This window comes from Cydia pomonella, chromosome 17 (assembly GCF_033807575.1).
Source record: "Cydia pomonella isolate Wapato2018A chromosome 17, ilCydPomo1, whole genome shotgun sequence".
Lineage (NCBI taxonomy): Eukaryota > Metazoa > Arthropoda > Insecta > Lepidoptera > Tortricidae > Cydia > Cydia pomonella.
Genome location: NC_084719.1, coordinates 1,251,364 through 1,276,450, shown reverse-complemented (window position 1 = coordinate 1,276,450; position 25,087 = coordinate 1,251,364). Strand labels below are relative to the sequence as shown.

At 35.1% G+C, this 25,087-nt stretch overlaps 1 protein-coding gene across 1 annotated transcript; it reads right to left on the bottom strand.

Moving 5' to 3' along the window:
- LOC133527084 (uncharacterized) lies at positions 1 to 23,605 on the bottom strand. The gene is made up of 4 exons (XM_061863977.1): positions 23,142 to 23,605; positions 22,394 to 22,575; positions 21,559 to 21,669; positions 1 to 448 (listed from the first exon to the last, which is right to left on the bottom strand). Exons 1-4 carry the CDS (start codon positions 23,274 to 23,276, stop codon positions 304 to 306), a joined length of 573 nt encoding a protein of 190 aa, XP_061719961.1. The 5' UTR covers positions 23,277 to 23,605; the 3' UTR covers positions 1 to 303.
- Positions 23,606 to 25,087: the final 1,482 nt, after the last annotated feature.

Genomic DNA, 25,087 nt, shown 5'->3' with positions numbered 1-25,087 from the left:
TGAAATTCAAAACGTTTTATTAAACAACAGGACATTGTAAACGTGTAAATATATTTATTTACTCAAGGAAAGAAAACAAAACCATACTTTTTTGTTCCGTATGAAGCTTTGTTTACTTATTTTACTATCCGTTGAACCTTTTAGAGAGTTGTGACGATTTACAACATGGTCATTATCATGTTTTGTAGCTACCTAAACGGTCAATGGAATTTATTTATCTTCGAATGCTTAAGATTAGCTAAAATGAACAACGAAATAACACACAAAATAATAACACACACAATATTGCACAAACGCACATTTCTAATACCTCTGCTTATTCAGCGCCAAAACAACTTGCAGCAAAGAAATCGGACAGTCGTTGACCTTGTCACAGAGGTGGGGGTCGAGCAGATCCTCGTACCTCCCCCCCACTTCCTCCACGAACCCCCTCTCGTGAAGCGGCGCCCTGCGGAAAGAGATTATTTATTAAACCCATTGCATCTGAGAGTAACGGCCTTAACGCCACTGGAGCAAAAAGGTAGTAACTACCTGAGAGAATTGAGAAAACATGTTTCTTTTTAAAATTGTAGAATCAGAACTCCCTTACTTGGAAAAGAGCGTATCCACCAAAGTGTTTTTAAGGAGGATGTGCTTTTTCATGTATGATACATGCTTGAAGGATATGTGGAGATGCGTATTTGTTTTGAAGAGCGGCTATTGTTTTTAGCTTGAGATATTTGCGGACGTTGCTCAAGAATTATGGATAGTTTGGTTTTTCTCAATATATATCGTTCAACAAGGCTTGCGATAGTTGCGATATAATGTTTAAATTTATTGTCCACAATGTACAAGTTAAGGAAAAATATAGTCTCATTACTAAGTCGTGTGAGATGTAGTCCCAACAGCATTCTAAAGGAAATTGCTAATAGGTTCGATTGTCCCATGTTAAAGCACTGGACCGAGCTAATTAAAAGTGTTGCGCAATTTATAATATAGATATAAATTGGCTCATCTTATTTAAATTATATTTATAAATAAGCACTAATACTAGGTTAAGATATTTTCTTGTTGTACTAACACTCTATGGATACATTGTTTGTCCGAAATAAAGAAACATTTATTTATTTATTAAGCTACCGTTTCGGAGCCCAGAGTCCGCTCGAGATGAATAAATAAATCACTTTTAGATTACTAACTACAAGCACTACAAACGGTAAAAATAATGTTTATTTTAAGAAAGGTCCAGGAATAAGTTTCATATTATATAGTCAATTTGATAGAGAAGGCAAACGAGCAGACAAACCACCAGACGTTAAACGATGACGACCGGTTTGGCCTAGTGGGTAGTGACCCTGCCTACGAAGCTGATGGTCCCGGGTTCAAATCCTGCTAAGGGCATTTATTCGTGTGATGAGCATGGATATTTGTTCCTGAGTCATGGGTGTTTTCTATGTATTTAAGTATTTATAAATATTTATATATTATATATATCGTTGTCTAAGTACCCTCAACACAAGCCTTATTGAGCTTACTGTGGGACTTAGTCAATTTGTGTAATAATGTCCTATAATATTATATTATGTCCTATAATATTATTACTGTTGCCCGTGGACAGAAATGTAACACTAGAGGGGTTGCCAGTGCGTTTAAAATAGAAGTACGGTCTATTCTTGAAGGATTGATAGTTCGTAACGGCCCGGAAACAGCGCGGGTGAAAGTTTATTCCACAGTTTAGCTGTGCAAAGCAGAAAGCCAGCAAATATATGTTTTGATTTTTCGCCTCATTACAAAGGGGTAAGCTGCAAAACTGTAAACATAATTATCTTTGACGACGAATGCAAATACCAAACTTCCAAACCATATTACTGAGTTACCAATTAATAAATTTAAGAATCATGTAAAGCGTAAACTTATTTCTAAAGCTTATTATACCACACAAGACTACATGAATGATAAAACAACGTGGGATTAATTGTGATTCGAAATGATTAATTATTTATTATATTTGAATAATGATGATGAAATGGATATTCCAATGCATGTATTTCCTTTGTTGTTTTTATTATATTTGTTTGACATTTAGAATTTATTCTAGAAACAATCTAGACTAGTATTTTTTATAATTTTTTTTTTGTATGACTATATTTTGTGAAAGTTTTAGTATTAAATTTGATCTATGAATTATATTCATTAGTATTATATATGGAATAATATTTACAACATCAATAAATTGCTCTGATAATTAGATTAAGATAATTATATGTAATACTGTCTTACTATTCATAAGTGCTTGTTTTTTTTTTTTTTTTTTTTTTTTTTACTTTATTTCACAAATCACAATATACAATGTACTTATAATTAAAGTTTCGCCAAACTGTAAAACAGTTTGTTGGCGATGCGCTCCAACTAAACTAAAACAATAATAGGTACTGCTTGAGAGCCATATATCGACAACACAGCTGTCACCCGGCCAATAATAAACCGTATTTCGACGCAATAAGATGTCACAGCATTTGTCCGGTAAGTAATACCTACGCCGCACGGCTTACGCTAAATTATTGTTATTTCCGCGAGTAAAGGTGCAAATTATATATTAAAGTCTACCTTAGATCAAAATAGGGTTTACTATTGTAGGCAGGTAAGTAAATCTTTCTTTACATAACATTTTAGGAGTATAGTAATACGTATATTGTTATATTATTTAACATATGAATAGTATTTTATACATTCGGTTTTTTATTGTATGTTTTTTAGGACTTAGTTTTATGTATTTGAAATTTTGTATTTATCTAATAACATTTTTTTGAGTTGTAATTTCAAACTGCCTATTCTTAACTTAGTCTCGTCAAGCAATAGTGGGTACTCATTATAAATCTTTGGGATCATATATTCTCTTGTTCTTTTTCCGTAGTAATTTTTAACTGAAGGTTGCAATAGTTTAATTATGTTAGTTGACCTAGTGTTTCGTTTACTTATTCTTCTTACTTTAAATTCTTCACTATAGTAGCTATGTAAAACATTTAAATATACGACCTTACATTGCACGGGAAGAATACCACACGTTGAAAAAAGTAGATCGTAATTATAGCGGTGCTCATGTTTAGTGGTTTTATTAACCAAATATTTAATTATTCTTAACTGCAGTTGCTTTATTCGGTCCAAATACGATTTAAAGGTAAGCCCATAGCTACTGAGTCCATAGCTTATCAATGCGTCAGCGAGTGCATGGTAGACAATGTGCAGTGTGCGTCTATTAACTATTCGATTTAAATGGTAGAACTGACCCAATATAGATGTTAGTTTATTGCATACTTGATTAATGTGTAAATTCCAGTTAAAGTGCTTATCAATCAAAAGTCCCAAATATTTAAATTCGTTAACTAATTCTATTTTATTACACGTGCAGTTACATTTATTTATATATAAACATTGATATGAGTGTCCTATGACGTTAATATCATTAGGCAATATAGTTTTCGCCGCTTTATTATACGGAGAGTGTAGGATCATACATTTCGTTTTATTAATGTTTAGAATTATTCCATTATCATGTGCCCACCTGGTTATATTCTCAAAATCATCCTGCACTATGTCTACCATGTCTGCCACACACCTGCCGGCGAACAACAGGCACATATCATCCGCGTACATAACTACCTTACAGTTTTTGATGACATTCGACACGCTGTTCACATGCATGATGTAGCCGACGGGCCCGTATACCGAGCCGGTCGGCACACCGAGGCTGACGCGGGCTTCGTCTCCGGCCGTCCTATTGATGACAGTGCGCAGGGTCCTGTTCATTAGGTATTCACGGAACCACTGGTTTGTGGGGCCCCTGATACCACATTCATCCATGGCCCGCAGCAGCTGTTCATGGTCCAAAGTATCGAATGCTTTTTTGAAATCAATAAATAGGACCATGACCTGTTGTCCGTCGCCGAGGTTGTTATTTACATAATTCGAAAACTCAGTTAAGGCAGTGGTAGTGCTCCGACCTCTCCTGAAGCCGTGCTGGACCTGTGATACTATATTATGATGCTCTAAAAAATGGCTTACCTGTTCTATTACAACTTTTTCTACTATCTTGTTTATTACTGGTAATATAGCAATAGGCCTGTAATTGGTGTAATCCATATGGCATCCTTGTTTAAATATCGGTCTAATTAGCGATTTTTTTAATTGATCGGGGTATAAGCCTCTTGTCACACATAGATTTACAAACTTTGCCAAAATCACGCTAATATCTTTTTTAACCAATTTTATATCTTGGACTCTAATTTTGTCAATCCCTGGCGCTTTCCTCACGCTTAATTTATCAATAATTTTTTCTACATCGCTACAACTAACCTTCTTAAACCTAAAAGACACATTACTCGCATTGACATAAGATTCTCTGTTTAAAAATTTGTGGCTACAGTTATGCTTTATATTTAAAATTTCTTGTGTGAATGTATATGAAAATTTATTACTAATGTTTTGCTCACTATCCGATTTCCCCAGATATTTCGTTATCGTACTGTCTACATTACCTTTGTTCCGACCTAACCACCTATTTATATTACCCCATATCTTCCTAAAATCCCCCTCACATTTTTTTATCTCATCCTGCCTAAACTTATTTTTAGCAACGTCTATAATTTTGTTAACTCTATTTCTGTACCGCGTGTATTCTAACCTTAAGGTCATACTTTTAGGATTACGCTTCCAAGTGCGGAATAATTCATCTCTGTGCTCAATCATACCTTCAAGTTTTTTATTAACCCATGGTTGCGTTTCTCTTTTACTTTTTTGATTTTTAATTTCAATGAATGCATCGTTATAGATGTTGCTAAAAATAGTACATAATTTTTCATAAAGGATCAAAGGGCAATCGATTGTTAAAAGATCGGTCCAGTTAGTTAGTTTTAATTTTTCCATAACTCGCCTGTTATTCAGTACAAACCGCGCCGCTGGTTCATTTGCGCCAGTACCGCTTGGTTCGAAGTCCAGCCGTAGCCCTATCATATGGTGGTCCGAGAGCTTGCAAGTGAGCATATGCGCCGAGGCGCGCGATACACTGCGCCGGCGCACCCACGCGTGGTCGATGCACGACGACTGCAGCCTGCCATCTACTATCGCCTCGCGCGTTATCTCGGTCGCCGGTATGGCACATTGGAGGCCGTATCCACACAACATGGTTTTATAAGTTGAAATAATCCTATTCATGCTGTCTCCGCGTAGATCCAAGTTGATGTCACCAATCACCACAATATCATCTATTGATGGAATCTGTTTAAGTCGGTTTTTTATTTCCTCTATAAATTTTATTTTGTTAGACTTCGGCGGCCTATATAGAGATATAACATGTAATATTTTACCATTAATTTTCAATTGTCCATGCAGTATTTCCGATGCTGTAATATCCTTCGTGTCACATATAGTAAAATCAAGACTATCCTTCGCATATAATAGGACTCCTCCTCCCCTACTTTCTTCTCTAGTGTTTGAGTGTAAGATATATCCGGGTATTGAATAAAAGGATAATTCTTCCTGCTTGATGTTCACTTCCGATAGTACAATTATGTCTATTTTTTCCTCACATTGTTTTAATATAACAAGGAACTCTCCAAACTGTTTTCTCATAGACCTTATATTTAAATGTATGATGTCCAATTCTTTTTGTTTGTCTTTAATGCTATTACACCATAGCCGTGTGTTGTCGTATTTAATGTATTCAATATCTTCATCTATATCATGGAGTGTAGTATTCATAAGTTGATGCTAAGATTAATAATCAGGTAGTGTGTATACGCAATACAGCGAGACGTAAGTATGTGAGTTGTTTACTCGTCCGTAGTAACAGTATTATCGTTTTGAATTAAAGATTCGATATCCTCTTCGCTTCTTATATTAAAGATTTTACCTTCTGTTTCATTCTTTTTTACTAGTATATTCGATCTCTGAAACCACACATACTTGTAGGTGGGTTTTAGCTGACTTCGCGCGGACCAAAATAGTTGTCGCTTATACTTAGTCATTTCCTCATTTATGTAGATCCTTTGGTTGCTATTATTTCCGTAAATTGAACCATTAGTGAGGCGTGTCTTACGTTGGCTTATCCACTGGTCGCGGGCTACCTTCGTGCGCATAGCAACAACAATTGGCCGCGCGCGGCGCGGGCGCTGCGTATCGCCGGATCCTGCATCTACCGTCTTCTTCTTCGGGGCGCCTACCCTTCTAGCATGCTCAATATCATCTGTTTTGAGGTTTAGGCTACGAGCGATGTTTGCCACTACATCATCCAGCTTTTCATTTTCCATCTCCTCCACGCAGGCTAGCTCAACCAGTTTCTCCTTCTCTTTTTGCTCAAGAATTTCTACTCTTTCTTCCAATGCAGTATTACACTTTTGTAGGTACACATTCTTCCTTTCCAAAGCTTCAATTTTCCTCTCCGCTTTTGCTTTAAACTCTGTTAACTCGCCGTACTTTTCCGAGTAAAAATCGATCAAAGTCGACATTTCTCCCAGTTTAGTCTCAATTTTAAATACCACGTCCAGCTTATGGTCTACCTGCTTCAGTAAAGACTCAACTGTAAGATTACTGGCATCCAAGGGGATTCTAGATGTTGTAGGAGAACCTTTTTTTTCGCAGTCTTCACACAGCCCATTTTGACCCAACTTCCGTGCACATTTTTTATGGAAAACTCCAGCACACACACCTTTACATTTAATAACATCATCCTTTAGGACCGATATAAATAATTTACATTGCTTACACTGCACCATGGTCTTTTTTTTTTACTACCGCGTACAGTAATTAAACACCTTAAAAACACGTCCGCGTCCGCACTCGGAGCGCTCTGAGCCGAACTGGTTGCTAGGCCTACATGAATAAAGTATATTTGAATTGAATTGAATTGAAATACCTACACTTGAATATTAATAAAATTCAGGTAAAATATGTTGAGTTTGTTCTCTTCTCGTTAATTGCTGGTTTTAATTTTTTTGTGGTTTATTAAAGTATGATTTTTTTTCAACCTGTGTGTCCCACTGCTGGGCAAAGGCCTCCCCTCTTTCTCGCCATTTGACCCTATCCAAAACACACTCCCGCCACTCTTTACAAAATGCATCAAGGTCGTCCCGCCATCTCCGATTTGGTCTTCCACTGCCCCGAGATCCATCCTGTGGGACCCAGTCTGTGGCTCGTTTGGTCCAGCGCTCGGGGTGCCTTCGGCAGACGTGCCCTGCCCGGTCCCACTTTAGCTCGGCGGCCTTCATGCCCACATCCTCAATTTTTGGAACGCAGTTCGTTGTAACAATATGTGAATTTAAATTTATTTTACTTTACTTCATGATAACAGAAATTATATTTATTTACTTATTTTAAGGAGTTCCAAAAGCTACAAAAAATTGTGCAGATTTAACAATACAAAGCCAATTACAGGTACTCACTCACATATATCCTATAGATATTCCACTATACAAAATACAAATCTTTATTTATAACGCCAAAGTTACAAGTCACAAATCAAAAGGTTTAACAATATTAATAGGTACAATAGTAAACCAAATTATTTATACAGATTATTATTCCATGCGGTTATTACATTAAACATAAGTTAACACAGTGTGTAAGTACATTGAAACTTATGTGTACGGAAGTTTAAAAAACTTCTCGACACTGTACAAAGCTAAAGTTCGTAGCCACTTTCGCAGTCTACGTTTAAATATATCGGTTTTTAGGTATATATATTTATTTATTTAATGTAGCCGCCGTGCAGGTCAGGATCTCGACGACTTAAATAAAACTTCGATTGATTATAAAGTGAAGTATAATATTCCAAAAGGTACTGGTTTAGAAGGGTTCTTGCCAAAACGGTTCAATGTCGAAACTGGGTGTTGATAGTATGGAGGATGATGAAAGAGTGATTTGCAATCGTTGATCGGTACAAAAGGTGGTTTAAATTTAGGTGCCTTTAATTGGCCGCGTTAGAAAATATGTGGAGCGCTCCTATTGGTGCTTCTGAAAAGGCTCCGAATACTAGGCGAGCCCGACGGCTGCGTTTAGCTACTGCATTGATTTCTATACAATAATAAGTTGCATTCGCAACATTTCATCTTTATTGCACATTAAAAATATACAATTACAAAAGGCGGACCTAATGACACAAGGCATTCTTTATCAGTCAACCTTTAGGTCAAACTGAGAAGCAAAGTTGGTGCGGGGTATGTAAATAACACTATATAAAAACTTTATTTACAGTACTTACTAAGTTAATGTAAATATAGGTACATAATATATAAATGTAAAATGTAGATAACTATATACAACAATAATATATACATATAATATATACCAATAAATAAATAAATATATATATATATATATATATATATATATATATATATATATATATATATATATATATATATATATATATACATAGACCAGCTACCAAATATACTATGAGTATTCTAAATCTTTATTTTCAAAAAGATGTTTGCGCAGCTTGCTTGCTTCTATATCGAGCTCAAGATTTTCTTAAAGATCATCACTTTGTTATAAATATTTCTTGGAATTTTTAAATTTCAAAAATAAATCTTCACTATCAGATCTTCATGCCCCCCTAAGAAGCTTACCTTTTATTCCGGACCATTTTGAAAAATGCAATAACCGGCAAGTGAAATATCTCGCGATAAGTTCCGTGGACACCTCCCGCGGGGCGATGTGTCTTGGAGGCGCCCGGCTGATAAATATCGCCATTGAATTATTTAAAATTGCGAAACTTTATGTCATATTTCTAAAGAACTATTGTTGCAATTTATTTAAGCTTAGTTAACCTGAGTCAATTCATATCAGCGTACCTACAAAAAAAAATTATAGATAAAATCGAATAAAACTTGTGTGTACTATTGCACATTGTCGTTGTTTTTACATTTTTTGTTAAATTAAATAGTTACATAATGCGATTTAATAGATGAATGTCATTGGCCTTCTTCTATGTAAGCATTAATATGTTTTTAGTTATATTTACGGCTGTTGTTACCCTGAATACCAATTAAAAAAATAAACATTTAATTAAGTATTTACAACTCACTCGTCGCTGCTTGGCACTCTAGGTTACATTTTCTTAATAATATATTTATAAGAATTTATTTATTTAAACTTTTTTTTTTAATACTACGTCGGTGGCAAATAAGCATACGGCCTGCCTGATGGTAAGCAGTCTCCGTAGCCTATACAACTGTGCGTTTCTCCAGAAACTTTCTGCCTCGCACAGCTAACCTGACCCGCGGTATTTCCCGACCGATACGACCTTTAAATCTTCAAAAAATGGTTGGTGGTTGCAGGTGTCCATGGAGGGCAATAATCGCTTACCAGCAGGTGATCCGTCTGCTCGTTTGCCTCCTCTATCATAAAAAAAAGGTTTGTAGAGAATATTATATTGTTTTTGTGTTTTTAGGGTTCCGTAGCCAAATGGCAAAAAACGGAACCCTTATAGATTCGTCATGTCCGTCTGTCTGTCCGATTCTGTCACAGCCACTTTTTTCTGAAACTATAAAAGCTATACTGTTCAAACTTGGTAAGTAGATGTATTCTATGAACCGCATTATGATGTTTATACAAAAATAGAAAAAAAACAATAATTTTTGGGGGTTCCCCATACTTAGAACTGAAACTCAAAAAATCTTTTTTCATCAAACCCATACGTGTGGGGTATCTAAGGATAGGTCTTCAAAAATGATATTTAGGTTTCTAATATCATTTTTTTCTAAACTGAATAGTTTGCGCGAGAGACACTTCCAAAGTGAAAAAAAGTGTGTCCCCCCCCCCCCCCTGTAACTTCTAAAATAACGGAATGAAAAATCTAAAAAAAAATATATGATATACATTACCATGCAAACTTCCAACGAAAATTGGTTTGAACCAGATCTAGTAAGTAGTTTTTTTAATACGTCATAAATGGTACGGAACCCTTCATGGGCGAGTCCGACTCGCACTTGGCCGCTTTTTTTATTCGCCATTATTATCAAATAACGTAACTTATGAAATAAAATAAATAAAGGAAATAATAATGTATGAAGCATTTTTAATACTTCGCCGTTAATTACCTAAGTTCAAGTTAAACAGAGAATTAAACATAATGAAATACATTCTCTTGTAAACTGTTTATTAAAGGAACTTGTACTTTTTCTCAAGTTAGTACTTTCTTAAAGACTTTAAGCGTGGTTCTTATCCTTACTTAAGCTGTTGAACACAAAAGTTTTGTAGCAGAAAAAAGTTTATTTACAACATTTTTGTAAGTAAGTATGTATTTATTTGAAAGACGCGACATGCAGGTTCTGCCATGAGTCAGAGGAGACTGCAATGCACATTCTCTGCTCCTGTGGACCACTAATGTCAAAAAGAAGTACCCACCTAGGGCGGCACGTATTGCAACCCTATGAGGTACAGAACATTAAGGCCCAAAGAATCTGGAATTTCCTGGATTCAACGGGCATCAGTAATGAACTTTAAAGGGCTGTCACAATAGACCAGTGCCTGGTCGACGTGGCATTCAAAGGCCCACAAACTACAATAATAATAATAATGTATTTATTTGCAAAGAATAAGTTGGTACAATGTAAATGAGCAGACGAGCCGCCTGATGGGGAGCAGTCATCGCCGCCCATGGACATAAGCAACATCAGAGGAGCCACTTATGCGTTGCCAACTTTTGAGAACCCTAAATATCTGTTTCTTGAAGAACCCCATGTCATAGCGCAAGGGCAACACCTCAGAAGGTAGCTCATTCCACAACTTGCACGTTCTGGGCAAAACGAGCGAGATGCCCGCTTGTTCTTGGTTTGCCACGTGTCGAGAAAGTGAGGATGAACTTTTTGCTTATTCTTCTATATGTACTTTACAGGTTTTTATGAGTTTTTTTGACGATCGGTCTGGCCTAGTGAGTAGTGATCCCTGTCCATGACGCCGATGATCCAGGGTTAGTATCCCGGTAAGGGCAATTACTTGTGTGATGCTGACCACAGATATTTGTGCCTGATTTATGGGTATTTTCTATGTATTTAAGTATTTATATATTATATATCGCGTTGTCTGGGTACCCACAACATAAGCCGCCTTGAGCTAACTGTAGAGCTTCTAGTCAATTTGTGTAATAATGTACAATATTTTTTTATGAAAGTTAGTTTTATTTAAATGTGCACGCGTTAATTAACACCCAAGCAAAAGAATGTTATTCATAATTATCGAAATTTTAAAATACAAACTGCTTTTAACAAAAAGTTCAATTAAAGGTTTGGATGACAATGACAGCAGCATTACTGTCACATGGGGCCGTGTGTTCGAAGAATGAGATACGATAACGATAAGTTCTGGTTTAGATAAGTTACTATTTAGATATCGTTTGTATGTAGTATAATTGACAAAAGCAGCTCGATTCAGGCAACCAAAGTCACTTTGACGTTAGAAATATCGTAGATAGATCTTATTGGGATCACAGCGGAATCGAAATAAACGTAAATTTTGACATGTCGTTTAGTTATCGATCTTTCCAAGATCTTAAACGTATCTTAATCATTTTTCGAATCGGGCCGACAGTCAATTTCTCAATTCGCTGAAATTTTCCAACTTTAGAATTATATTTTTCTTCACATTAATAAACGTAGAAAATGGATGGATATTATTTGAATGTAGGCAAATAATGAGTTAAGTGATGAGTTGAGTGATATTGATCTGACTGAACAAACATCCAGTTAATTGATATTTTATCAATTAAGTATAACCCAGTACAGCTCTGCCAAACAATGGGTCGATGTTACTCGAACTTGGCAGAAAGAGATAGCTCGGAAACTTTCGCAATATCTTACATCACTTATTTCTGACAAAGCAAATGATACCTTAAGTGGAACAGTTAAGGCTCTATATTCAAAGGAAAGCGTAAGTGTGATAACTGTCCACGATAGCTTACGCGTACTGAGAATATAAATTGATTCTCTAACTCTGAAGTAATTAAAATTCTGGGGTCTGTATTAAGGGTTGACGTACACGAATTTTAATATATATTTGCTTAGTTTTGTTAATAGTGTATTGTGAAACAGACAGATAAAGGTCGCAGGGTCGCTTTCTACATTACTCGTTTAATAATGTATTAAGTTTGATATGAGATTTACATTTAAGGTGACGTAGCTTCAGAGAGCGGAGGTTTTGAAAAATCCTACCGCTTATTTAGATAACAAAACGCTTGCCAAAAATAGTTATTTGTACAACAAGAGAGCAAAGTTTGATATTTCTTCGAGTGCTTGTTTTGAGTCCCATGCAAGCGAAAGATTCTATAATTCTAAACAAATAATACTATACTATATATATATATATATATATATATATATATATATATACTATTCTATATTATAGAATCTTTCGCTTGCACGGGACTCAAAACAAGCACTCGAAGAAATATCAAACTTTGCTCTCTTGTTGTACAAATAACTATAGCAGTTTTGAGGATTTTCTCTAGAGACTTCAGCGATTTTAATCCTGATCTTTTGACCTTCGTTCGATAAAAAAAATTACGAACAGGTCTAAAATAAAACGCAATTAAGCAAATTGTAGCAATTTATACAAGGAAGAGATTGCTTTTTTACGATAAGTCCGCCTGTTGTTACCTACTCACTGATGTCCTTTCTTTGTTTATAACATGTATTTTTCTTTGTAGTGCACAATAAAGACGTATTTAATTATTATTTTTATTATTAAAAGCATCAAATATGAAAATTGTTTCGAAAAATGCACAATTTTTATTTTGAGAGAACTCAGTGATTACTTTTTCTTTTTTACAACAAACTGAAATTCAAAAACATGATATCCGCAGTCCCGAACAGCCACATCCGTCTCGGTCACGCTTACGCTCAGTGGGAGTGAAGAAGAGGGAGAGGGAGAAGAAGAAGAAAGAAGAAGACGAACCTATGGGACCTTAAGCCTTTGTTACCTTATTTTTGCATGGTGTCCTAAAAAATTTTTAAAAATATATTTTTACTGCTGTATTTTATTGATAATGTGGACAAACTGCTGCGTGACAAAAAATTGCGTTTCTGTATCAAAGCTAAAGGGGAATATTTTGAAGATAATGCGATTTCATATACTGAGGTTTACTGAAGGTTGTCTGGAAAAGATCGCTTTTAAGACCGCCGCCTTTTTTAAGACCGCCTGTTGTTGCTTAGTTTTTTATGTTAATTGCTGTATTAAATCATGTTTTCATTGTGCACAATAAAGAATATTATTATTATCTCCTATATTCGTTTAAAATTTTAGGTTAGAATATTTATAATATGAATATAAAAGTAAAATATAAAACACTTACAAAACAATACAAAATACATATTAACACATTATAAAAACCTAACCTAGGGTGCCGCCAGCAGCGGGGCACGGCCCAAGCTGCCGGTGGTCAGGGCCGCAGAGAGAGGAACCTACGTACTATACGCGCTGTGTCCAAGATTACCGCATTTTGTTTTTTTTTCGATAATATTAATAAATACTTATCTTTCATGACATTTTGTGAAATATGTGTAATAGTGTAGGAAATAAAGGTAGTGGACCCCGCAGTAATCCCTCTGCCAGAAAAAACTTTACAGTATGATAATGTATCAATAAATAAAAAGTATTTTCTTAATTTCCAAAGAATAATAATAATAGGATTTAAGTAAATACCTAAAGTATTAAATCGTTAATATCTTTTTACGGAAAAATGCTCCGTTCAAACTTTCTTCACCAGACATATTACATGTAACGTATTACAACAATATATGAAATATCCAAAAAAATATCCTAGCAGAAATACCAATATTAATAAAATATAATTTTTGGACGTGTCTTGGACCGGAAAATTACTCCGTCTAATTTTTTCACTGGAATGCCATTTTATTGCCGTTTTATAGCTACAAAATGAAAATCTAAAAAAAAATCCATGTAACTATACTATTTTCAGAAATTGCCTTTTAATTCGCTGTGTAAAATTTCTCTATCCATTTTATTTATTGAATTAAGATCACAGTTTTATTTCCATCCAACTATAAAAACATCCAAAAAAATAACGAGCGTATTAAAAACTTAACATATCGGGAGCAGTGTCTAGGGAGCGGGGTGTACAAGCGGGGTGCGGGAGCGGTACCGGCCGCTGCCAGCGCGCGCGCCGCGCCTGCCCGGTGGTGGCAGCTTGCTACTTTTCTATTCATTCGCGTATCGCCTAGGTGAATAGGTTACTGTTTTTTTTTAAATATTGCTACTTGTTTCTATTTTGACCTGCCTAATGCCTGCCTGTCTGTGTAGTACCTACCGTAAGTATGGTCTCTATCGTACCTACAAATGAAGTAGGTAGGTTATGCGGTGTGTCTAATTTAAATATTTATATTCTTAAATTCAATTTATTCAATTCGAGTCGTACGTGTTAGGCCACCAAACGAAGGAAAAAACGGGGAAATAATTCGTGTATAAGCGAATTTTGGCATAGTTGTAGATAAAGGTACCTTACATAACATACTGAAAGTACTGATAGATGGGGGTGGCGCTATTGTGTACGGGGGAGGGAGGGTTTAAATGTCCCTTTTTTAGTTTATCTTAAATAACTCGTTAACGGTGGCCCATATCAAAAAATGATCTATCACGCAAATCATCTATATAACATTTCCTACAAGAAAATTTCAGTACACTTTTTCACTAGTATAAATATTTAAAATGATATTAATGCGGGAAAATTAATTGAAGTCAATTTTCTGATCCATTTTTCTATAATATTTTCGTAAACGGTTGCAATTAGCAAAAAACGCTGTAAAATGTAAATAATCTACACAAAACTTCTACAAAAAAGATTCAGTACACTTTGTGAAAGGATCAATATTTAAAAAGATATTAAAAAGGGAAAGTTAATAAAACCAATTCTAAGGTTCTTTTTCTTTAGTTTTCGTAAATAATTTGTAAAGTATGACCCATAGCAAAAAAATGTCTCATACTATCTCACATATCTATAGATGTTAAGAAACCTTAGAATTGGTTCTATTAACTTTCCCTTTTTAATATCTTTTTAAATATTGATCCTTTCACAAAGTGTACTGAATCTTTTTTGTAGAAGTTTTGTGTAGATTATTTACATTTTACAGCGTTTTTTGCTAATTGCAACCGTTTACGAAAATATTATAGAAAAATGGACCAGAAAATTGACTTTAATTAATTTTCCCGCTTTAATATCATTTTAAATATTGATCCTAGTGAAAAAGTGTACTGAAATTTTCTTGTAGGAAATGTTATATAGATGATTTGCGTGAGATAGAGAGATATAGATATCTATAGATGTTATGTTACTTATTTATACATTAACGTATAAGTAACATAACATTTTCTATAAGAAATATGTAGCACCCTTTTTGCTTGGATGAATATTTAAAAAGCTAAAATATATAGGGGGTAAATCAATTCATAGGTACTTTTTTTAGTTGTTCGTAAATAACTCTTAAACGGTGCTCCAGTGCAATAAGAATGTTAAACATAAATACTTAACATAAAATTTTCTAGAAAAAAGATTTCTTACACTTTTTCTTTAGGATCAATATTATTGAGATATTAAACGGAGAAAGTTAATTTTAATCAATTCTGCACATTATTTGTGTTTCTCGCTTTAAAAGCTTAATAAATATTGATCTTAGGGAAAAGTGTTCCGCATGTCTTTTGTAGAATTTTTCATTATAATTGTTTATATATATATATATATATATATATATATATATATATATATATATATATATATATATATATACAGGATGATTCAGGAGACGTGAGCAGGATCAAGCCTGCATATTCGGTAAATTATCAGCAACTGTTTCGTACCAGTATTTGTGAGATTAACGTTAATTTAATTTTTACTGTTAAAAAAAAAGAGTTTTATTTTATTTACGATATTTATGGTCACCCTCTTTGTTTTATCCATAATAAGTGACAAATTGAATGTCATCGGAGTCTGGTTACTTTTATAAAATCGTATCTCACTCAAGTGTGACATTTTATTTTCTTCATAATCAAAGTGCTGTCATAACGGTTAAAGAGGTTTTATCTTTGTTAATTAAGTGTTGTAGGGTGTCCATGATTGTAGATAATCGAATTTGTCCTTAAGAAAAAGTTAAATAACAGATAAAAAGCGTGATTGTTTTGCTTAAATATAATGGTGAACGATTCATTAACATTTACTGATTGTGTAGGCTTAGTCCAGCTCACGTCTCATGAATCACCCTGTATATATATATACACCGTGTTTTTTTTGATTTGCGTTAATTTCGAGGGTGCATTCCTGAGCTTAAATTAAGTAATTTTCTCAAAGACACCGATATTCTAATTAACTCCATTTCGGAGATAATCAATCATAATTTTTTATATTATAAGGCCCTTACGAGCGTGTACACTTGCCTTAGGGCCTGTTTACTTATTGATTAGTGTTTAGTGCGAGTACATACATTTGCTACTAAACGTACGTACTATCTCGGACGATCGATGTTAGAAATGACATTGATATATCACAGTTTTCAATTGTTTGGTTGAGTTAAATGTAATGCCCATGTTACAACAACGCTATATGCAACATTTAGTTACTTTTTATAAATATAAAAATTGTAAAAAAAAAACAAAAAAAAATTTTTTTTTGAAAATTAACTGTGCCATTTAGTTTCCCTAAACGTACTTACCGAAACCCCGGAGTTAACGCAATTCAATAAAAACACGGTGTATATATATATATATTTTTGCTATAGGTCATAATACTTTACAAATTATTTACGAAAAAATAAAAAAAAGAGACCTGAGGATTCATTGTAAGTAACTTTGCCCCTCTGACTAAAAAAAACCGAACAAGTCCGAGTCGGACTCGCCCACCGAGGGTTCCGTACTTTTTAGTATTTGTTGTTATAGCGGCAACAGAAATACATCATCTGTGAAAATTTCAACTCACGCAGACGGACGGACGGACAGCGGAGTCTTATTAATAGGGTCCCTTTACCCTTTGGGTACCCTAAAAAGGACCTGGAAACTGATTATAATGAATTTTAATATTTCATTAAATATTGATCCTAGCGAAAAAATTTACGGAACTTTTGTTGTACAAAATTACATTTCTATTATTAATGTATAAAGAACTTTTTGCATTGGGCCACTGTTTACGAGTTATTCACGAAAAACAAAAAAATTAGGGACTTGTAAATTGTTTGTGATTTACTTTCCCCCTTTAATATTGTTTTAAATATTGATCCTGGAGAAAAGTGTTCTGTATGTTTTTTGTAGGAAATATTATGTTAATTATTTATGTATAAGAACCTGTTTTGTTATGAGCTGCCGTTTAAGAGATATTTACGAAAAACTAAGAAGTGACTTTAAAATTGATTAGTATTAATATTCCCGCTTTAGTATCTTTTTAAATGTTGATCCTAGCGAAAAGTTTCACATATCTTTCTTGTAGAAAAATTTATGGTTAATATTTATGTATGAGAGATTTTTTGCTATGGATCATACTTTACAAATTAGTTACGAAAAACGAAAGAAAAGGAACCTTAGAATTGATTTTAATTGACTTTCCCTCTTTAATATCTTTTCAAATATTGATACTTTCAAAAAGTTTATTGAATCTTTTTTGTAAAAAAAATTATGTAAATTATTAACGTTTAACAAGGTCTTAGCTATTGGGGACCGTTTACGGGTTATTCACGAAAATATAGTAAAATGGACCATAAAATTGATTTTATTAACTTTCCCACTTTAATATTTTTTAAATGTTGATCCTAGCGAAAAAGTGCACTGAATCTTTCGATTAGGCAATTATATGTATATTATTTACGTTAAAGAACATTTTTTGCTATGGGCCACCGTTTAAGAGTTATTTAAGAAAAACTGAAAAAAGGTACCTTTAAACCCCCCTACCCGTTAGCGCCACCACCATCCATCAGTACTTTCAGTATGTTGTGTAAGGCTCCTTTAACTACAATAGTACCAAACCAAATTTTGCTTATACACGAATTATTTCCGCCAGTGAGCTGTTTGTGGTCTTCATTTGGTGGGCTATATGTAATAGTGTTAGAGTTGCATAATATTTATAAATGTCAGTCTATGTGGGCGTCTAAAGAAGGTAGCTGGCAGGGACTGGATGCAGAAAACGGGAAATCGTGTTTTGTGGCGCACCTGGGGGAGGCCTATGTCCAGCAGTGGACTACAACAGGCTGACGATAATGATGATGAAGTATCTTTCAGCTTATAGTACAAGTTTTATCAAAACTGGTTCAGTAGTTTTAAAGATCTCGACGGTTAAGTTTTAAGATATCGCAATTTATTAACGATAAGCATACAATAAGTAGGTAATCTTTATTACGTGGCAAAAATTCTAGAACCTAGTTGTTTTTGACGTCGGTTGTTATTAACGTCTTTAGCGTGATATTATTCTAAACAATGTTATATAAAACTGCGTAAGTATATATTATTCGGTACAAAGAAAACGCAAAAATCACTAAATGTAGTGTAAAGACTCGCACACCAGTGACAACGACAACTCCCTTCTTAAGTGTGGACTGCGGGTCATGCGGTCGGGTCGTACTAGTAGCACAAGGACACTAATCTGCACTTAACTGCTAAAGGAAGACGGTACATTATTGCGTAACCGCGGGTGGATTTATCTTCGCTTCAAAAATTTCGGTGTTCTGGATGATATTTCTTTTGGATATTTTGAATTTAAGTGTATACGTGACTACTTAGTATATATTTAAAAAGAATACAGGCTGAGAAATTTTCCACTCTCAGTTTTTAATAGTTGTAAAATACATACATTTGGGTATGTATTTTTTTTGGATATTCTTACCCACTACGCCAAATTATATTCTAAGATCATATAAGAAGAAAAAAATGATAGAGCAATTTTCCGATAAAAATGAGCGCCAAAAAAAGGAATTATCATTAAAAAAAAATCTGATGTTTGACAAAATTTTTAGATTTTTTTCTAGTATTACATACTGATACAAATAACTTATTTGTTAAAATAATTTTGGACAGAGGAATTACTCGGTTAAACATATAAACAGATTTATATTTTTACGTATAAATACCTAACTTAGAAGTGTTTTTTCTTTTGGATATTTATATGTTAGTTTCGACTCATACTATACAATAACCAAGCAAAATTTCATCGACTGAGAAATTAATGCATGGGTCTCCATACAACAACTTGCTTCATTTCCTACACTATAAGAAAAACGTTCTTTTTGATTATGACATATGATTAGCCAAAATGTTTGACAACGCCAAAAAAAAAAATCACGAATTCAGAGTTGTTTCCATATTAGTATTACAGCCTTGTACCTACTTTAATTTGACGATATTTACGAGATACATAGGTATAAGTAGCCATATTGATATATTTTCCGTAATTATTTAATTTGACATTGATCATAATGTAAAAAATTCATATAGATTAGCTTTAAATAATTTATATTGTAATTTAATATGATGAAAGAAATAAATCTAAATCTATTAAGAGTCTTCTTCCGTGTCCTATCCTCATATCAACTGGACGTGACGACTATGGATGCTCTTCACCCGTGCCAGCCAAGTCGCTCTATCTTTGGCCCAGTGTATGCTAGCCTGTATGGGGTCTCTGTCTCTGACGTTCTTCTGTCCGCCCAACGCATCGCCATACGTCCATCCTTACGCATCCTTGCCATGCGCCCAGTCTTTTTCTAGCCTATCTAGCCCTGAACCAAAAGCATTTAAAGCCCTCCTGTATGTATGTTTATCAAAATTCTATAGTGTATGGCAAGCTTTACATAGTAACAACACGAATTCGCGTCACGTCCGCGGATTATAAGGCGATCAGCGATACCGTAGTGAAACCGCAGCGATTGCCAAGCGATTCATTACCGCGGAGCTAATTACCCGAGCTCTATTGCGTTATGGAGATTACAGACTTATCATTCCTGAGCATGGTTTAAGGATAAATAAATATATATTTAAGCAATGGAGCGGAGCATACTCGGAGTCCGTAGAATCGATCGGATAAGGAACACAGAGCTGCGCTCCAAAACAGGTGTCGCAGATGTGGGTGTGAAGGCCGCCAAGCTCAAATGGGATTGGGTGGGGCACATCTGTAGGATGCACCCGGACAGATGGGCCAAAATAGCGACCGAATGGGTACCACAGATCACCCGAGGCAGAGGAAGGCCAAAGACGAGATGGCGAGACGACCTGGACTCATTTCGTGGCGACTGGCGGGAGCATGCACAAAGCCGTGACGAGTGGCGGAAAACAGGGGAGGCCTTTGCCCAGCAGTGGGACACAATGTAAGCTATAAAAAAAATCAGCCTATATACTTCCCACTGCTGGTCCGGGCCTCCTCTCATGCGCGAAAGGGTTTGGGCTATAGTCCCCACGCTGGGTGGAGACTTCACATACACCTTTTAATTTCTTTGCGGATGTATGCAGATTTCCTTACGATGTTTTCCTTCACGAAAAAGCTAGTGGTAAATATCAAATGATGTTTCGTACATAAGTTCCGAAAAACTAATTGGTACGAGCCAGGATTTCAACCCGCGATCGGATTGAAAGTCGGACGTCGGATCCACTCGGTCATCAGCGCTTCTTCTTTCTTTTATATATAAATCTTACAGTAAGCTAAATGACCAGCGTGTGTTGTACTAGACAACTATATATAAGTATTTATTTACAATAACAATATACATAATGGATATATACAGATGATTACTATAACTAGCTTATATCTAAAATAGGCCCTTGAGGCATCGTACCGTTCTATGTTGGTACGATGCCTCAAGGACCCATGACTCACAAACGAATATACATGTTCGTCACACGAATAAATGCCCTTATCAGGATTTGAACCCGGGAGCATCTGCTTCATAGTCAGGCCAGGCAGTTCGTCAATACTCACATTGCACGTTGGATGACTCACCTTAGAGAGGTCCGCGTCCGGGCCGAGGAGTCCGACACTTTGTTTTGTATATTTCGGCGGCAGATCGTAAGATCAGGCAAATGGTAATGATCTGTAACGCTTTGACGGTAGTCACATTAAACCAATAGATAGGTAGAATAGGTTCATTGGGTTGCTTCAGATACCCGGAGGGCGAGTTCTTTAGAAACCTCTTTTCTCATCATGACGTCTCGCCGGCAGACTAGATGGCGTTGATCGCCGCCCTTTCGCCGCCGCAAAGCCGCGTTCAGTTTTATGTCGTGTCGTACAGCTGCGTTCGTGACCCACAAATGGTCTCGCCGGAAGATCAGCGCTGACTTTTGAGTTAGCATTAATGCTGAGGCGGGACCATTTCGTGGTAAACTATTTATTTATTCCATGTTTCTTTCTTTTGTTATGTTGTTATACTTTTGTATGTCATAGTTTATCACGAATAAATGCTATGATTTCTGATTTCTGAAACAGGAGCCCATTCGAGTCAAGGAACGAGACAAAGATTTTCACGTTTCACGAAATGCCTAGGAATTTCATGTTATGCCTGATATGGCGATCGGCCGCCGACATATAGAAAACATAACCAAAGCCATACTTACGTAAAAATTACTCTTAACAGGTCATGGACAAGTGATTTTCCTGGATCAGCTAAGCGAGTTCTGGCTTCACAGATGCTTCTTAATATGCAAGCTTGCCCGTTCATATTGTGACTGGAAGTAAATTAAAAAGATATTAATTTTTGCACGTAATATATGTACTCATACTTTTTTTAATTCACTGCTATGATTTGTCTTATTTGTCATCAGTATACACGTGCGGCGCATTGATTTGATATACTAAAAAATAACCAATATCTCCAGTACCCAAGTTCGTATTCGAAATCAGCGTATTAGTTAGCATTCGTGGATAATGCCATTAACTAAGAATATACTTTCAAATTAGTGAAGAGAATGTACCTAATATTTAATATATGAGATTATTGTGCATTTTTTCCAACAGTTAAATATGCTGTTAAATTCAATAATCACTTACTAGTGCATAGCGTTTTCTAATCCCTCCCAGAACTCCCTCTTTTGCCTGTGTTGCAGTTTCCTCCGATAGGTGGCGTTGGTGTGAAGTCTGCATTTTTGATAAATGTCTAATAGGCTAGGAAAAGTCAAGAATGTCTATCAGAAACAGACTACATACAAATTTTAGAATATTAAAAAGTTCTAAATTAACACAAGTTCTGCGATTTACACGCATCAGCTCTAGTGTATAAAATAAAATAATAAGAAAATAATAAACAAATCACTTACTAATCCAAAGCGATATCCAATCTCTCCCAGACCTTCCTTTTCTGCGTATGACGAAGTTTCCTCCAATAGGTGGCGTTGGTGAAGTGTGCATTTTCCTAAAAGTCTAATAGGCTAATAAAAGTCAATAATCACTCACTAGTCCAGAGCGTTTTCCAATCTCTCCCAGAACTCCCTCTTTTGCCTGTGGTGCAGCTTCCTCCGGTAGATGGCGTTAGTGAAGTTAGCGTCCGGCAGCGGGAAGAGGACGTCAATCTCCAGCGCGAGGTTCCATCCGGATGGCGCGTGCGTCATGAACGCCTTCACCAGGGAGATCGTCATCTACAATAATTTATACAAAATTACTATGTTGGAAGAAAAGATCAAAAATACTGCAGTGACGTAATCAAATCTAGGGCCTTGTTAATATTAGATGGTCTGAAGTTTCGTTAGAAAATACAGTAGTATGAAATGGCGTTGTCCACGTGACAAAATTCTTATTAACGCCGCGCGATTGCAAGAGATAGATACCGTAGCTATCACGTTGTTAAATAAACAAATGTGATCGTCATAATCGTCCTGAATTCTTCTCCCACTACTAAGACCATAGATAATTATTATAAACTTAGCGCAGTGACTTTAAGGCCCTGTTTTACAAAGTCTGTGTAAAGTATTGGATAGCTAATTAACAAATAAATTACCTGCCAGATAAAATTTCCTGCAAAACTTACCACGTTTCCTTCCAGTTAAGCTTATTTGAAGATTGTGAAACGCCAACGATGACTTTATTCGTCAGATAAGTGGCAAGCAGCTTATTTAGGACTTCGACATTGTGAAACAGGCCCTAAGTTTACTTATTTCTCTATGTTTTTATACATAAATGAATAGTAAGATAAAAACCAACTTACAACAAAATCCGCTCCATCGGGAAACGTAATATGTCTCCTCTTCCTTATGGCACTAAGTTGCGTTTTCACATTGGGGCAGTCACCCCCACTCTCTACCAAAAACAGGCTTACCATCACTAGCTTTAAACACCACATTTTAAAGTATTTTAAAACCTAAAAACTGTCTCACTTTTGGGCAACGACTCGAGATCTTCAACAGTTTTTTTAAGCCTATAAAATAGCCTTTCTAGAGTTAAAAAAAAAAATACGTAGAATTGTATGTTCTTACGCAACGCGGCCGGCTCGCCGTGCGTTTTCTTGTGAATGATTTTTAAATTACCTTTGGAATATTGTGGATCATCCAACATATTACTGATATAATATACATTGTGTCGCATTCAGTACGGATCAAATGAAGGCCAATTACAGAGAGGACCTTAAGAGCTACCAAGTTAATCTCCTTATGTTGATTGAAAGTGAATGTAATAATTGTATGCTACCTACTAAAAAATATATTGGAATTTCTGATACAAATTGACTAAGTCCCAGAGTAAGCTTAAGAAGGCTTGTTTTATGGGCAATCAGACAACGATACACATAAATAGTATATAAGCACTTAAATAGAAAACACCCAAGACTCAGTAACAAATACCTGTGCTCATCACACAAATAAATGTCCTTAACGAGATTCGAACCTAAGCCCATCGGCTTTATAGGTACGGGACTAGTGACTAGGCCAGACTGACGGTCAAATCTACCTACTAATAAACCTACTAATAAGTATACTATAGCAACAGAACTGGTTGTCAATGAAGGTGCTTTCACATACATACTTGTCAATCGCCAAAAAGGTTCGTTCTGGAAATTAACAGTCATCATTTCAATCACATTTACTTAAATAGGTACATCATTTCTTTTTAAATCTTTGCAATGTGATTATCCATTTACAACATCATATTCCTTCTGAAGTTTTAAATAAATAAATAATAATAAATATTATACGACATTATTACACAAATTGACTAAGTTCCACAGTAAGCTCAATAAGGCTTGTGTTGAGGGTACTTAGACAACGATATATATAATATATAAATATTTATAAATACTTAAATACATAGAAAACACCCATGACTCAGGAACAAATATCCATGCTCATCACACGAATAAATGCCCTTACCAGGATTTGAACCCGGGACCATCAGCTTCGTAGGCAGGATCACTACCCACTAGGCCAAACCGGTCGTCAAACAGTTTTAACAGTTTATTTCGTTTAAGCACATCTTGAATACAGAAAAGAATATCCACTCAAAACCCAGCGCGTGACGAGGAGCTTGCCTGTCCGTTGACCCGCGCTGTTTGCCCTAAGAATTAGAGCACTACTGCCGCCTCTGCTCATTAGCTTGTCACGTTTAGCACCTTCTTGGAATTTCTTGTCTACATTTTATTCTGTATTTTCCGTTTTCGCTCTTATAATTATGCGATTAGAGTTGGTTCTTGAATGAAGTGGCTGATAGATTTTCGGTTTTTGAATAAGAGGATTGCATGGCTTAATTCCGTTCGGTGGGAAAAGTTGCAAGTCATGGTTTAAACATGAAATAATCTGTATTTAAATATTTACAAAACTTCTTACTTGAGTAGCTTTTATTGTTTACTGGTTTAATATTATATGTATTGTAAAATACTAAATATAATACCTATTAGGTCTATCTTTTATAACCTTTATTTTTTTATTTGTCTTTTTATTTTTTATCTTGTATTATCTTTTTCAGCATACTTAACAGCGTGATTCTTTAATGTGTTTGGTTCATTTCGTGCTAAATGTATTGCAAGCGGTATAAGTTTTATTCAATACAGTGTTGAATATTACTAATATTACAAGTTTACAACAATGGTAAAAAATATGAAATTATTTATATTATTTGTGTTATTTTTATAATTTGTGTTATAATAATGATGAATTAGAGGAA